Here is a 15,984-nt window from a genome sequence, read left to right as displayed (position 1 = left end):
CTATTATTCTGGAGAACACTGATATGCACTTCTGGAGGGCATATCCAACTGTTTAGCACCCACATTTTCCTTTTAAGGTCATGTTTATGGATGGGTTACTGCGGGAGATGGAAATAATCTCCAACCAGTGTGATGATGTCTTAAAGACTTGGGTAGAGAAAGACAGAGGATTTTCTGATCTCATATAGGACAGACATGCTATTCGCGTTCTCTTCACAGTCTTTGTAACAATGTCAACTTTGCTATACAATTTGCACCTGATTGCCAGCATCAAATAAAAAACTAAGGTAAATGAAACTTTATTGATACAGTCAGACATGGAGGCCTCCAACAAGGAAGGCCATGAATGTCTCTCCTTGGAACTCTAATGTATTAGACCTCATTCAGATGAATGCAACACAAGCCATTTCACATAAATACGCTAGAAAATTATAAATGCAATAGAATTACTGAAACATTGTTTGCTCCCTCTGCAACCCCAAATCATCAAATCAGTATGACATTTATATAAAAGTCCATGTTGTCACATACTTGCAGTTCCATGAGAAAGGAAAGCAGCTTTGTACCTTCATGCAAGCTTTTGGAATATGTTTGTGAATTGTCAATGACAAAAAACAATGTAAAGGTCACCTGTGATCACTTCTGCCTCGTTGAATTTATTGGGATAATTTGTCATGACTACTGATATGGTCAAGATTGCTTGTGGTCAGGATTTCTAATCTGTATGACTAGTCAATGCGTGAGGTGCACATTTATGAATGTCTGGTTGAGTCAATGCCTACGTGAAAGGATTTGCATTGCTCACAAATGTTCTCCTCCCTCACAGGCAAACCAAAACAAATGCCATCCATCCACTCTGTGCACTGACAGACACCTTTCATGTTTATTGCAGAGTTGCAATTCAGATGGGGCAACATTTTCACACAGAGGGAGATGCATGTATGGAATAAGCTGCCAGAGTAAGTGATGGAGGTTGGGACAATTACATTTAAAAGGCATCTGGTTGGGTACATGAATAGGAAGGGTTTAGAGGGATATGGGCCAAGTGCTAGCAAATGGGACTAGATTAATTTAGAATATCTGGTCAGCATGGATGAGTTGGACTGAAGGGTCTGTTCTTCAAGACATCTCTGCAGGAGTCCCTCGGGGTAGTTTCCTAGGTCCAACCATCATTCGCTGCTTTGTCAATGACCTTCCCTCCATCATAAGGTCAGAAATGGGGATATTCGCCAATGATTGTGCAACACTATTCACAAGTCCTCAGACACTGAACCAGTCCATGTCCAAATGCAGCAAGACATGGACAATGTCAGGTTTGGGCTGACAAGTGGCCAGTCACATTCGCATCACACAACTGCCAGGAAATGACAATCTCCAATAAGAGACAATCTAAACACTAGCCTTGACATCTGTGCCTGACCTGCACAGATGTTACCATCACTGAATTCCTCCAGTACCAACATCCTGAGGGTTACCATTGACCAGAAACTCAACTGGACTCACCATATACATATCGTGGCTAGAATAGCAGAAATTCAGAATTGGAATCCTTCAGCAAGTAACTCACCTTTTTTTCGAACTCATGCATGGGATGAGGGTGTCCCTGGAAAACCAGCATTTATTGCCCATCCCAGCAGGCAGTTAAGAGTCAACCATATTGCTGTGGGACTGGAGTCACATGGAGGCCAGACTAGGTAAGGATAGCAGTTTCCTTCCCTAAAGGACATTAGTGAACCAGATGGGGTTTTCCAACAATTGACAATGAATTCCTGGTTACCACAGACTTTTGATTCCAGATATTTATTGAATTCAAATTCCATCATCTCCCATGGTAGGATTCAAACTTAGGTCCCCAGAACATTACCTGTGCCTCTAGGTTAAGAGTCGAGTGATATTACCCCTATACCATTGTCTCCCCTCCTGACTTCCCAAAGCCTTTCCATTTTCTCCAAGGCACAAGGCAGGAGAGTGATGGAATGTTGTCAATATTAGAGTGGATCTGGAAAAGCACAGCAGGTCAGGCAGCATCCGAGGAGCAGGAAAATCGACGTTTCAGGCAGGAGCCCTTCATCAGGAATGAGGCTGGGAGCCTCTGGGGTGGAGAGATAAATGGGAGGGGTGTAGGGCTGGGGAGAAGGTAGCTAAGAGTGCAATAGGTGGATAGAGGTGGGATGAAGGTAGGCGAAGATGAGGACTGCAGATGCTGGAGATCAGAGTCAAGATTAGAGTGGTGCTGGAAAAGCACAGCAGGTCAGGCAGCATCTGAGAAGCAGGAAAATCCATGTTTTGGGAAAAAGCCCCGTTGGGATGAAGGTGATAGGTGGGAAGGAAGATTGGCAGGTAGGACAGATCATGAGGATGGTGCTGAGCTGGCAGGTTGGAGCTGGAGTAAGGTGGTGGTGGGGAAATGAGGAAACTGGTGAAGTCCACATTGATGCACTTGAGTTGAAGGGTTCCGAGGCAGAAGATGAGGTGTTCTTCCTCCAGGTGTCAGGCAGTGAGGGAGCGGCAGTGAAGGAGGCCCAGGACCTGCATGTCCTCAGCAGAGTAGGAGGGGGAGTTGAAATGTTCGGCCACAGGGCGGTGGGGTTGATTGGTGCTGGGCCTCCTCCATTGCCACTCCCACACCGCCTGGCGCCTGGAGGAAGCACGCCTCATCTTCTGCCTCGGAACACTTCAAACCTAGTGCATCAATGTGGACTTCACCAGTTTCCTCATTTCCCCTCCCCCCACCTTACCCAGCTCCAACCTGCCAGCTCAGCACCATCCTCATGACCTGTCCGACCTGCCAATCTTCCTTCCCACCTATCTGCTCCACCTTCCTCTCCGACCTATCACCTTTACCCCTACCTCCATCCACCTACTGCACTCTTAGCTACCTTCTCCTCAGCCCCCCCCCCCCCCCCCACCCCCCATTTATTTCTCCACCTCGGAGGCTCCAAGTCTCACACCTGATGAAGGGCTCCTGCCCGAAACGTCGATGTTCCTGCTTCTCGGATGCTGCCTGACCTGCTGTGCTTTTCCAATACCATCATAATCTAGACTCTGATCTCCAGCATCTGCAGTCCTCACTTTCACCTCGTAATGGAATGTTTCCCAGTTGCTTGGATGGGTGCAGCTCCAAAAACATTCAAGAAGCTTGCCACCATCTAGGACAAAACAGTGCACTTGATTGGCATCAAGCATTCATCTGCCTCCACCACCAATGGTCAGTAGCAGCAGCATGTATAATCTACAAAAAAATCACCACAGATTCTTAGATAGCACCTTCCAAACCCACATTCACTTCTACCTAGAAGAGTAAGGGCAGCAGATACATGGTAACACCACCATCTACAGGTTCCTGTCCAAGTCACTCACCATCGTGACTTGAAATATATTGCCATTCCTTCACTGTCAAAATGTTGAAATTCCCTCCATAAGAGCATCGTGGGTCTACTTACAGCTCACCACTACCTTGTAATGGCAGGTAGGGATGGGCAATAAATGTTGGTGTAGCCAATGAAGGTATCTTCTATGAGTGCGTTTAAAAAAAGACAAACTGCAACCCCCCTCCATCCCCACCTGATTGCTGATAGACCTCCAACTGATATTGTAATCCCAGGACTGGCACTGTAAGACCACAGAACCCTTGCACGAAGGGTCTAACTGACTGTAGCCAATCTTCAGGACTGAGATTGATCAATGCCTTTTCTCCAGTTCAGAAGAAAGGTCAGTGGCCCTGAAACATTAACTATGATTGCTCACCGTTGATTCTGCCAGGCCTGCTGAGTGTTCCCAGCAATTTCTGTTTATGATTTGTATTTCCGGCCTCCGCAGTTCTTTTGCTTGTTTTTCTCAAGTAAGTTACTGCTCTGACTTTCAAATGTCAGTGATGGCATTCAGGTGATTCAAGAAGGAAACAGACTGAGTCATGCTTTGTTATTCATGCAAAGTATGGTTTTACAGCTGGCATAGTCTTACAGAGTTGCGCAATATGATCTTGTCTTATGTTGTAAAATATGCATTAGACTGAAAAATGTGTCACTTATTTCAATGTTATGATGAATACATTACATCAATGGTGATGAAGACTGCCTGCTCTGAATAGATGAGAACACATTAACAAGAAGATTTGATGGCCCTTGCAACTCTCACTGAGGAGTTCTCATTGCAGCTGTCCTTTTGATTCGTCACTCAATGCCCAGCTATGACAGTCTCCCAGGATGAAGCTTACTGCCCAGAACCTTTCAAATATCAAAATTGCACAGGCTACAGCCATTTCAACTTGCAAGATATGCGATCTGGAACATATTGCAAAGTATTGGTGATTTCTTAAGGCAATGGAAGTATTCTTTTTAAACCCCAACAGTTCCCTCAATGATCACCCTGCAGCAGCAGGTATCTCATTACAGTATTCCTTAGCTGCTGTTGCAAATTTTGAAAGATGCATACAAAGGCATTGTCACCTGAAGCCTTCTATTAATTAAACTAAATACTTCAAAGGACTCTAAGATGTCAGAACTCCTTAGCACAACCATCTGATGAAGAAGCAGTGCTCCGAAAGCTAATACTTCCAAATAGACCTGTTGGACTGTAACCTGGTGTTGTGTGATTTTTAACTTTGTATGCTGGAATCCAACACCGACATCTCCAAATCAGAACTCCTCAAGGTGACTGTAACCTTACAATTTACAGGAAATCAAAGCAACTTAATTTGATATCTCACACCATCTGAAAACGAAGTGAGTGGTACTCCCGTCAAACAAAAATGTTGAGAAAGTTAATATCAGGAATTTACAATAACATGAGCTTTTGCACTCTGTTCTTTGGATAATTTGTCAATGTAATAAAGCTCAAACGTTAAACTACTACTCTGTGCCATATTGAATCTTCTAATATGCTATTTGTGATTTAAAAGAAACATCCTATTTTACAGATAACTGTTCACAATAAGCCAATGGCGCTAAAGGTCGGTGTAGTCACTATTTCCATTGTCCCAGGCAGATCATCTTGCTTGTAGATGTTCATGTGGAAGTTGCATTGTCCACTTATTAGCTCTTTGATGAAGCAAAAGTGAGCAAATCTGAACATAGAGGTGTTCAAAAAATCTAGGTGGTCTATAGTTGTATTTTCTGGGGTAGTTAGTCACATCTCAGAGGATACAGCTGTTTCACTCTCTTTTGCTCCATCTTGGTTGAACTGTCCTTCAATGTTCTTAATGAAAACTGTATATAAAAGGGATTTCTTTGGGATTCCCAGGCAGATATTACCAATGAACTACGTCACTCAAGCATAACAGCTGCAATGCAAATGAAGCCCACAACCGCAAACAGCTCATATATTTGGCCATGAAGTTAAATTTGATAACATAAACATTTAACAAAAAATATTATCCATATTATAAATGTATAAAGCATCCTCATTTTGGACCAACATGATGCCTAACCAAACTGGTAGGTTCAAAAAACACAAATATTTTTGTTACTTTGCATAAGCCATTTGCAGAATTCCAAGTAAGATTTGTAATCCCAGCTAACAGCTGTGTTTATGTGTTCACCGAGATACTTTGGAAACATGATTTTGTGGGAAGCACACTTATAACTCATTAATTGTATCCTTGATATAGAATTCTACTAGTGCTTTGTCAATGTCAAGTGCATTTTAATTCAATAATGAACCATTTTTGTAATATAATTAAATTTGCAAAGCACTGAATTTAGTATTCATTAGACATTTTTAAAGGGGGTGTATATATTGAACTTTACACAAAAACATCGAAATCACATCAAAATCACAATTTTTGAGCACTACTATGATGACAATATACTTATATCCCCAGTGCAAATTGTTCCAGAAATGTCAAGTTTGGTATTAGTCAGACGAAACAAGTTCTTCAATAAAGTTTTAACAATGCATCTTAGATTTCACTGCTACGTGTACATTCAGATAAAATTGATTGAGTAAAATATATTAGGTTATAGGAATTTCCCATTTAACTATATTTTTATGGAACAAGCAAAAGACGCAAAACAAAATTCAAATGGTGCATAGCCTAAAATTAAGGTAAGGCCATAGTCAGATCAGCCATTAAGTTATTGAATGTTGGAGTAAATTCAATGGTCAAGATGGCCTACTCCTGCTCTTTTCTCAGTAAGAATCAGAATGATTTAAATTCTTGTGTTCAAAATTTGCTTCTCAGAACTAGTATAATTTTCTTAGATTATTCTACCTGATTGGAGCTCCTCTTGATAGAGCTGGCTTCAACAGGACTGTGATAGTTGTGTCCGACTCATTCAGAGGCGCATCTGTATCGTATAATGGCATTGAGGGGGCTATCAATAGAAAGCAAAGTTAATCATGAGACAGAAAGCAAACACAATCAAGTTATTATACTCTCATTACAGTCAACTTTTTAAAAAACTCTCACTTTTCACCTAGGAATCCGACTTTATCTCCCAATGTGTCATATATTCAATACTTATTAAGACTGTTACAAATGATCCAACTGCCACGTCTCAAGTGGTCAAGAGAAGAGGCTGTTGATGGTGCTGCAAAAATTATTTGTTTTTTACTTTTCTTAGATAAGAAATTTGCCTCAAGCTGTTTATGAACAAGGAATAGTGAACGTCCAGTATATGATTGGAAGATTGCGATTGAAAAACTGAAGGCAAAACCAAATAGTGTTGCAGATAACAGGCACAAAGCAGCTGAATGACTGACCATAATGGGGAGGTAGCAATGAAGAATAAAGGAACGCAGCATTACAAAGTTAAGTGTCCATTATCAATAATCTATATTATTCATTCTGAAAATGACTCCTATCCTATTAAGAAACCACATTATTATCACTGACCCTGGTCTCTCCTCTACCTTCTGTTCCCATCTGTAACTGAAATTAGGTGGAAATTTCAAATTCAACCTTATACCTAATTACTGGCTATCATGGGGCCACTGAACATTTACTAAATCTAAAAATCTCTAATTACTGCTCATAAGGGATTTTTAATATATTTAGATTTTAATAATAAAGACTTCCTGCTTTTTGCTTGCTGATATGTTGAATTTACTGACTCTTCTATGAACTGTAAGTCCGAGAGCTGAATAGACTATAATAAGCCATAAGTTATGAATATAAAATCTGAACCATTTCTTATATGAAACGTTCTTATATGAAACTTAAGAAAGACTAAAATATTTCACATCTTATTTGTTAATTGAAAACATTTCTGGTCAGTCATAGCAAGGTCAGATAACCATTCTATTGCTATTAATAGTGCAACTAAATAGTTATTTGCCACCACTCAGTGAATGAAAAATATTTGAAAGAAAAGGTGCAACTGTTGTGTAAATCATTCCAAGCTGCACTGATAAGAAGGGAAAATGGTTCTTGTTGTGTTCCTTTTGCAGGCATAAATGGGCAACTGACAGCCCAATTTCTGGGACACTAAGGGTTAAATTTTATCAGCCCTACAGAGGCTGCTTGAGAGGCTGGAGTACAAGCAATATATTTTACTATTTGTTCTTGTGATGTGGGCATTGCTAACCAAGTCAGCATTTATAGGCATTCCCTAAATGCCCTGGAAAGACGTTACTGAGTTGCCGTCTTGAACTATTATAGTCCTTGGTGAGGGAATCAGCCCTGAGAAGGAATTCCCCATGGGAGTCTGTCAAGTGGTTAATTGTGCCAATTCATAGCACAACTGAAGCCAATTTTCCACACGGGCTGGCATTTTGTCCATGTTAGACAGGATGGCTGTCATGTGGTGAGATTCCTTGTTGATTTTCTGGCAGGGGAAGATCTTTCTTGCATGTGCATTCCACAGAGAGGCCCCAGCAAAGGCAAAGGCTCAATCACTGTAATATGACTGCCCTCACATAGAGTCATAGAGTCATAGAGATGTACAGCATGGAAACAGGCCCTTCGGTCCAATTCTTGGTGCCTGCCTATCTAGTTCTGGCCTACTAAAATAAACTTATCCCGTTTTGTGGACACCCTGCCATGGAGGCAGTCTCTACTTCATCTGCTGGCCTCAGCAATCGTTACTGATAAGTGATGGTTCTGTTGAATCAACATGAGTTTCCCAGCCTCTGTTTGGATGAGCAACTTGAGCTTCCAGCCTCCGTGTGAATGAGCAATTGTTGGAGGTGGACTTCTGTTCTTAATTGGATTGCAGTTCCACCAACGGACTATTATTGCTGGGTTCATGGTCATACTGCTGATGGTGGCCCACCTCACAGAGTTGCCAGCCCAATAATAACTTGTGATCGTGCGGTGGCATCATTTTCAAAGTTCATCCCTAATGTTCTCCCATTGTCTTTCAGTTATCTGAGTATCACTGTACACTTATTCTGTCAACAAGGAAGTTCAAAATCAAATTAGGTATGGCAGGAAAACTAAAGTTAAAAATCATACAACACCACGTTCTAATCTAACAGGTGTATTTAGAAGCACCACCTTTCGGAGCGCTTCCAAATCTAGTGCTTCCAAATAGACATGTTGGACTATAACCTGCTGTTGTTGATTTTTAACTTTGTCTACCCCAGTCCAACACTGGCTCCTCCACACTACTAAAGAGCAGGAAACAAAGCATTAAACTAAGAGTGACAAAAAAATATTTTAGCAGGTCACATTTAAAATCTCAAACACCTATTAAGACTGAAAAAATTGAGATCATATACTTGTAATGGTTCAGTTTTAGCAACAGAGAGGCACTGGTAATTGCAGCAATTAACATGTCATTAAAAATGAATATTATGACTTGACCTAATTGTCTGTGACAAGTTTGCATTTTTCATTGGAAATTGAAAAGTTGGAAAGACACTATCCGCCATCAAAAAAGAATGGTTATAATCTGTATTTGAAAGTCTTGTCCCATTTCTGACAGATTCCATTTTTATCAGTTGTGGAAAAAGATTAAGGGTGTTGTGGGTCAACCTGCAACACGGGAACTGCGGGGCTTGAAGAATGCAGTTCACCACCATCTTCTCAAGGGCAACTAAGGACAGGCAACAAATACTGGACAAGCCATCGATACCCATTGAAATAACTCCACAGAGGCTGGTATCCAGTCACCAAGTCACCCTTCATTAACATGTGGAGAGTCCTTGACATTGATCCAACTCCCTCAGAGCCTTTGATACTCCTGTTTATATCTGTCAGCCAGGGTTCCCTGATTGAGGCTGTTAATCTGGCCTAATCAGGAAACTCATATTCAATGAGGTAAATCTAACTGACCTCGTTACAATCACTACATCTCTCTCCCTCTGAGCTAAAGGACATAGACCTGTTCTTTTTTGTAGCTCCTCCTAGGCAGCTGATAAGTTTCCTTCAATTCTGTCCCTGATATCGCAGTGTGTAATGCCCAGTAGCTCGCCTCTTGTGCCCAGATCATCTCAGAAGAAATTCATTCTCTTCCTTAGCCGGCAAAAGCATCGAGATGGCAACATTTGCTGTGTCCATCTCTAATTCTGAGGTATCCTCAATGATTGACAGAGAGATAATCAAATAGGAACTTGGACAATTTGATATCTTACTGAAACTGTAGGCTATAAGCTTGCCTTCAAAGTTGGGATTGCTCTTTCTGCCAGAACATTGGATGATGCATGGTATGGAGCTGTCCTTATATGGTGAATAATATTTGAGTTCATGAAATACTCAAATTCTCTGTTGGTGTGATATTGCTTTAAACTTTAAAGGGCTATTTTGTCCATCTTTTTTGAGAAGATGTTGTAAGGCAAAGGTCCCAAACTGACTACTTGAAGACAACTTAAGTAAAATTTGTGAGGCCTTTTTAAAGTTGGAACAATAGAAACAGCCTGAATGGGTGTGGCCAGCTCTCACAGATCCAGATTTCTGGGTTTTGATTTTTTTAGTAACAACAGAAGCTGTTGGCATCTCAGAAAAGTTGGAAATATCAGTGAATGATTCCTCGCTGCTACACTCTCTTTGAAATTTCTCTTGATGTTTTTTCCTCCTGGTATGGAGAACTGCATGTAAGAATGTGTGATTGAATCTGCCTTTTTGCCAAGAGCTGTGTTTATGGGATGGTACTATGTTAATTAGTAATAGATACTATATCTATTATTCATTTAAATTTTCCAATTGTTAAGTTATCCTAAATTCTTCTTTCTTGTCTTTGTTTTTTTTTAACTATAATGTTTAAATAAATTGTGTTTTGCATTACATTGAGTAGTTTGACCAGTCACATCACATTTGGAACAATTACTTCACATCTACCTTTAAAATAAGAAAAAGTCAGGGTTTAGGTTACATTCTTAAAATATTTTGAGGGTCTGATTATCTGTGACTAACACTTCTGGGAGTTCATGTATTGTCATCCCTGTTTTTGACAAATGAACTCTACCCACATCCAGCCACTTTAGTGGGTTCCCGCAATGACTAAGAACAGTGAGCCCCCAAGAGAACATGCAGAAATTATGTGCAACCAAATCTAGGGTTTACCCGGCCACTCTCATGAATGTAAGGAAGCTGCTGACAATAATTTCTGTCCTTGTTTACACCCTTGACATTGCCCCTTCAAGCTATGTCTGCATCCAATCCTGGCCACCAGACATAACGTCTCGCCAACATCTTCATTTTGGGAAGCCTCAGATGACCCTGGTGGAGTTCAGCCATTATCTGACGGTGACCTTTGCTCAGGACAATCGTTCATGCTCCCCATAATAATATCTCGTACTCTGTTGTGATCTGGGCTCTCTGGGTTCTGATCACCGTGTGGTTTACCCCATTACCGTCAGCTGTTTCAATTTTTCCAGGATCGGATCTTTCTTTTTCAGCTGTGATGTCAGCTGTGACCAGAAGTTTATCCAGGAAATGTAACACTATTCTAACTTGTAATTATATGAACTTAGTATTAGAGCCCGCCACTGAATTTGGCCTGAGTGAGGCCATGCAATGAGTGTTCCCCAAGTTCTGTTGGAATGGGGAGGGTGTCCATTTTCTTTGAAAAAACCTTGCAACTCATATGATCCACTTGCCACATTTTCCAATGTTAAAAAGTCAGTCGTAGTGCCTGTTCGAAGTCAGTTGGACTTCAACTAATAGGTGGTTTTGCATGGTTACATCATTAATCCCACATACCAAACATTCTGTCAGCATCTAATTAAGAGTTAAACCAAAGTCACATGCCTCTGCCAGTCACCTTAACCTAGTCAATTGCTGAATCAGACCAATAGCATCTCAGGATTAGAGAAGGATTGGGATTGTAATATTCCTGAACTAAGTCCATCAACTCTTGAAAGGTTTTAGTATCTGCTGCCTCAGAAAAAGTTAGGCTCTTCATAATTTAAGATGATATGGGTATACAAGTTGTCAGGAAAATTATTCTGAGTTAAAATTACTCCAGTTCTGAGAAAGGGTCACTTCACCCAAATCGTTAACTTGGATTCCTCTCCCAAGATGCCAGACCTGCTAAGCATTTCTAGCAATTTCTGTTTCATTTTCTGATTTACAGCATCTGAAGCTTTATCGGTTTGTTTTTTTTTTCAGAAAAATTACACATTGCTTTTCATCTGCCCCAATGTAATTTGCTCAAAAAAAATGCATTCTTTCCTCATATTGGGCCCAGTTTTTGATGGCAGGGTAGAATGAGTTAATCTTCCGAAATAATGGTATGATGCCAGAAATGGTCACCCCTACTGGAAGATGACTATTTAGAGTGAAATTCTTCAGGACCGTGCTTTTCACTTTTTGCCAATGAAATAACTCCACAGAGATCAGTATTCCATCACCAAGTCACCCATTATTTCCAGGTAGAGAGACTTTGACACTGATCTAGCTCTGCCAGATCCAGTTCTCAGAGTGAACAGATTGTCTGAAACTCCTGCTTATATCTGTGAGCCAGGGCTCCCTGATTGGATCAGATTAACAGCCCAAAGCAGAGACCTCAGGTTGCATGACATCCACCTTTCTGACCTTGTTACAATCACTGTACCCCCAGTGAATAAAAAAAGACCGAGATGGGACCAGCCAAGATCTTATCAAATGGCTGCTGTAAGGGGCTGAATTTCCCACATTTGCTCCTAGTTCCATTTTTAATGTCTTAAAAATGCTTAAAGCTTCCACTGCCTTTTGACAAAAAGACTGCTAAAGCATTATAGCTTTCTGAAAGGAAAACCTCAATTTTATCTTAAATTGGTAACCCACTTATTTTTCAACAGTGACCTGTAGTTGTGGATCCTCCTCCTTCTTCACAACCATCCTGTCAAAACCAGTCAGAGTCTGATATGTTTCAATCAAGTCACCTCTTACTGTCCTAAATTCCAGCAGATATGTGCCTAACCTGTCTGAGCTATTCTTATGTGAGAAGACATCCATTGCAGGTTTTAGCTTTGTAAAGTTTCCCTGCTTCAAATCTATTAACATCTCTCCTTAAATAAGAATATCAATACTGTACACAATTCTCCATATGTGGTGTCATTGGTACCCTGTATCACTGAAGCATGACCTCCCTACTTTTGTATTCAGTTACGCTCACAATAAATAATAACATTTTATTAGCTTTATAAATTACTTCTGTATCTGCGTCCAAGCATTTTGGAATTTTTACACAATGGCATCGCGATTCCACTGCTAGCTCACACCAGTTAGATAATATATTTTATCCTGCCAAAATGGACAATTTCATGTTTCCCAAATTGTACTCTATTTGTCATATCTTTACGCATTCACTTGGATATTAATATCTATTTGTAGCCTCCTTATTTCCTCCTCACAACTTACCTTTTTACATATGTCAATGTCATCAGTAAACTTTACAACCATATATTTGACTCACTCAAAAAGCGAGATCCCAGCACTGATTGCTGTGATACACCACTCATCAGATCTTTCACACTAAAAAACTTGCCAACTCTGTTTGCGAACTAATTTTCTATCCATGACAATATGTTACATGCAACACAATGTGCCTTTGTTTTCTGCAATAATCTTTGATGTGGCAGCTCATCAAACACTTATGCAAATATGACAGCTCGAAAAGATCATTAAAGGATTCAGAGTTGTTGATGTGGGAATATGAATAGAAAGTTTGTTTTTATCAGGTATTAAGCAATTGAAGAGATGTAAACATTTTAAATAGACTTTCATGAATGGCAGTGCATTTACTGTTTGATGGTGAAGGCTGTAATTGATATCTGGAGCTTAATTTATCTCAGTGCTGCTCTGATCTGTCTGTAGTGGATATTAGCTGATTAAGGGTAGAAGATATAATGACCAAGGCTGGTGAATAAGTTAATATGCATTAGTTTCGATAGGGCCTGGTGATTGGGTGGGGATGAGGGAGACTGGAACAAAGTCCCAGAGAACAATGGCACATTTTCGATTTCGGTATTTAGTCCCAGATTTGGCTTAACTTGAAGCTGCAGCAGAATTAATAAATAAAAAAAAATTGAACAGAATTACTCCCACCATTAGCTTGACAACAAATGTTAGGACAATGTTACAATTAGCTACAAACAGCTTAGGAACTTTAAACAACTCAGTTTATTGACTTATAATTATGTACTTCAGAAAGATGAAATTCATGAAGAATTTGTAACCTGTAGTGACTAACAATTTTTATTAAATTTACACCACCTATGATTTGAATACATGCCCAAATATTTAAAATACTTTTGGATGTGCAGAAAATATATCTGTAAAATTAAAAGGCAGCTCCACATTCTATTACCTCCCTATCTGAATGAATGAATGATTTTATTGTCAGGTGTATTTTTACAGTGAGAAAAACCATAAAATAGAGGGGTTTTTTGTCTGTCACCACAATCTGGCACCATTTTGAATAGTTTTAAGCATTAGAAAAGAAAATACAGCTGAAACAGAGTCCATTCATTCTGGGCAAGGTCATCATCAATGAAGCCTGTGCCCCCCCACCCCACCCCACCCCCATCCCTCCTTCATGCCTTGACCCAACCAACATTGAAGTCACCACTCCTCAGGCATCATCTTTTGCCTCCACTGCCTCATCACCACCTGCACCAGACCAACTAATGCCAGAGTCTCATCTCTCGCTGCTGGGCCTGACTCGTTGATGTTGCTGTGATGCCCTTTCCACCACTGCTTCACCGCCACCAGTGCCAGACCCAAACAACAACAAAGTTATCAATCTTCATGTGCCATCGTTTGCCATTGGGCCTAACTTGCAGACATCACCTCTGCCAATGTAGCAGCCACCGATTCTGTTGCCAGGTCTTGTGCTACCCCAGAAAGTAAGTAAGGGCTCGCTTGATTCCATTCTGGGCTCACTCAGCACTGCCAGACTGGGCCCCCTTCAAATCTTTACTGGGGTCCCTCACCGCTGCCAGGACAAACTCAGGAGAGGAAGTTCGCAAGAACAAAAGGAAAGACAAGCAGTCAGAATGGACGAGCTCTGGTTCAGGAGCCCTTCTCTGCCACCACCTTGATGATGCAGTAATGCGGAAGAGCTGGGATTAGACAAATGGAATCTCATTTAAACGGAGAGGAAATACTTAGGTGCTGAGGAGTCTGGGTGATTTTTCATATGATATAATAAGTAATCAAGAATACAGAAGGAATGCTGCCCTTTATATCAAAGGGCACAGAGTATAAAAGGCATTTCTTGCTACAACTCTAGAAAGCATTGGTGAGAATCTCACTTACAGAACTAGGTATAGTTTTGGTGTCCTTACTTAATTCGTTGCTTTGCAGACAGGTCAGGGAAGGTTCATTACGCTAATTCTTGGCATGAGGAGATAGCTTTATACTAAGAGATGGAGCAAGTTCGGCTTTTGATCAGTGGAGTTTAGAATAATGAGAGGTGATCTTATTGAAACGTAGTAGTTTTGAAAGGGGTTAACTTTATTCTTTATTCATTCATAGGATGAGGATGTTGCTGGCTAGGCCAGCATTTATTACCCATCCCTAAATGCCCAGAGGACAGTTCAGAGTCAGCCACATTGCTGTAGGTCTGCAGTCACATGTAGGCCAAAGCAGCTAAGGGTGGCAGTTTCCTTCCCTAAAGGACATTTGTGAACAATTTAAGTATGGTTCCCTGATGTGGAGGATTGAGAACTAGAATGTGAAAATAAAGGCTTCTCATTTAAAATAGAGAAAAATAAGTTTTTTCATCAAAGTATCATTGTTGTTTGGATTTCCTTTCAACCCAAGGGCAGTGTAGGCTGGGTCATTTGATGTATTCAAGGCTGAGTTAAATAGTTATTTCAACAGTCAAGAATAATGTGAACCAGCAGGAAGGTTGAGTTAAGGACATGATCAGATCAACTTTTATCTAATTAAACTGCGGAGTAAGTAAATAACTGACCTCTGATCCTCTTTCTTCTGATCCCTGCTTGCATGCATATTAGTTTCAAAATGATTATTCTTAATTACAAATCTCTCTGTGGTTTCATTATGCCTTACTTATACAACCTTGTCCAATCCTAAATTTCATTAGCCTTCAGAATTTAGTCTTTGTTATAACTGCCTTGATTCACTTTACTTTTAGCTTCAAATGTTCTCTTTAACCTCTATGCATGGTGTCTCTCTTTGCTTCCTTTGGTAGACTGTTCAAAACTTACCTCATCTATCTTTAATTCCATCAATATCCCAATCCTTCTTAGTCCATTTATTCGTCTCATTATTTCCACTTTGTGAAAATGCTTTGGGACATTCTCTTACATTGAAGATGTTCTATAAAATACAAGCTGCTGTTAAAGTTGTACTTGCTCATTTGCAGTGAAAATGTTTACTTGGAGGTTTATATTGCCATTTTTCATGTGTTGCGATTGGCATCTTGCCACCCAGGTGTGCATTATTGCACGTGAGGTTAGATTTACACAACTGAGAATAGATGATAACCTCCTTCCATCATTTCATCTTTGCTGTTTTATTTTTAGGCATGCTCATCAGCTGTTTTGGTACTGGTCCATCACCAGAAATTTAGTAATTTATTGATAGAATACACCTATGCTGTATGAAAGGTTAATTTCATATTTGGGTTCAATTAGGCCACTTTGCAGGTG

At 40.3% G+C, this 15,984-nt stretch overlaps 1 protein-coding gene across 6 annotated transcripts in view; it reads right to left on the bottom strand.

Moving 5' to 3' along the window:
* Positions 1-15,984, bottom strand: part of ptprt (protein tyrosine phosphatase receptor type T) — a 1,418,554-nt gene that overhangs the window by 477,427 nt on the left and 925,143 nt on the right. For all 6 annotated transcript variants that reach the window (XM_072556501.1, XM_072556497.1, XM_072556496.1 and 3 more), the window contains exon 11: positions 6,212-6,314. In XM_072556501.1, coding sequence (XP_072412602.1) covers positions 6,212-6,314 — 103 coding nt within the window. The remainder of the gene's footprint in view (positions 1-6,211; positions 6,315-15,984) is intronic.

Source organism: Chiloscyllium punctatum, chromosome 37 (assembly GCF_047496795.1).
Source record: "Chiloscyllium punctatum isolate Juve2018m chromosome 37, sChiPun1.3, whole genome shotgun sequence".
NCBI classification, from domain to species: domain Eukaryota; kingdom Metazoa; phylum Chordata; class Chondrichthyes; order Orectolobiformes; family Hemiscylliidae; genus Chiloscyllium; species Chiloscyllium punctatum.
The sequence above is the reverse complement of the archived record's forward strand: the minus strand, read 5'-3'. Positions and strand labels throughout refer to the sequence as shown.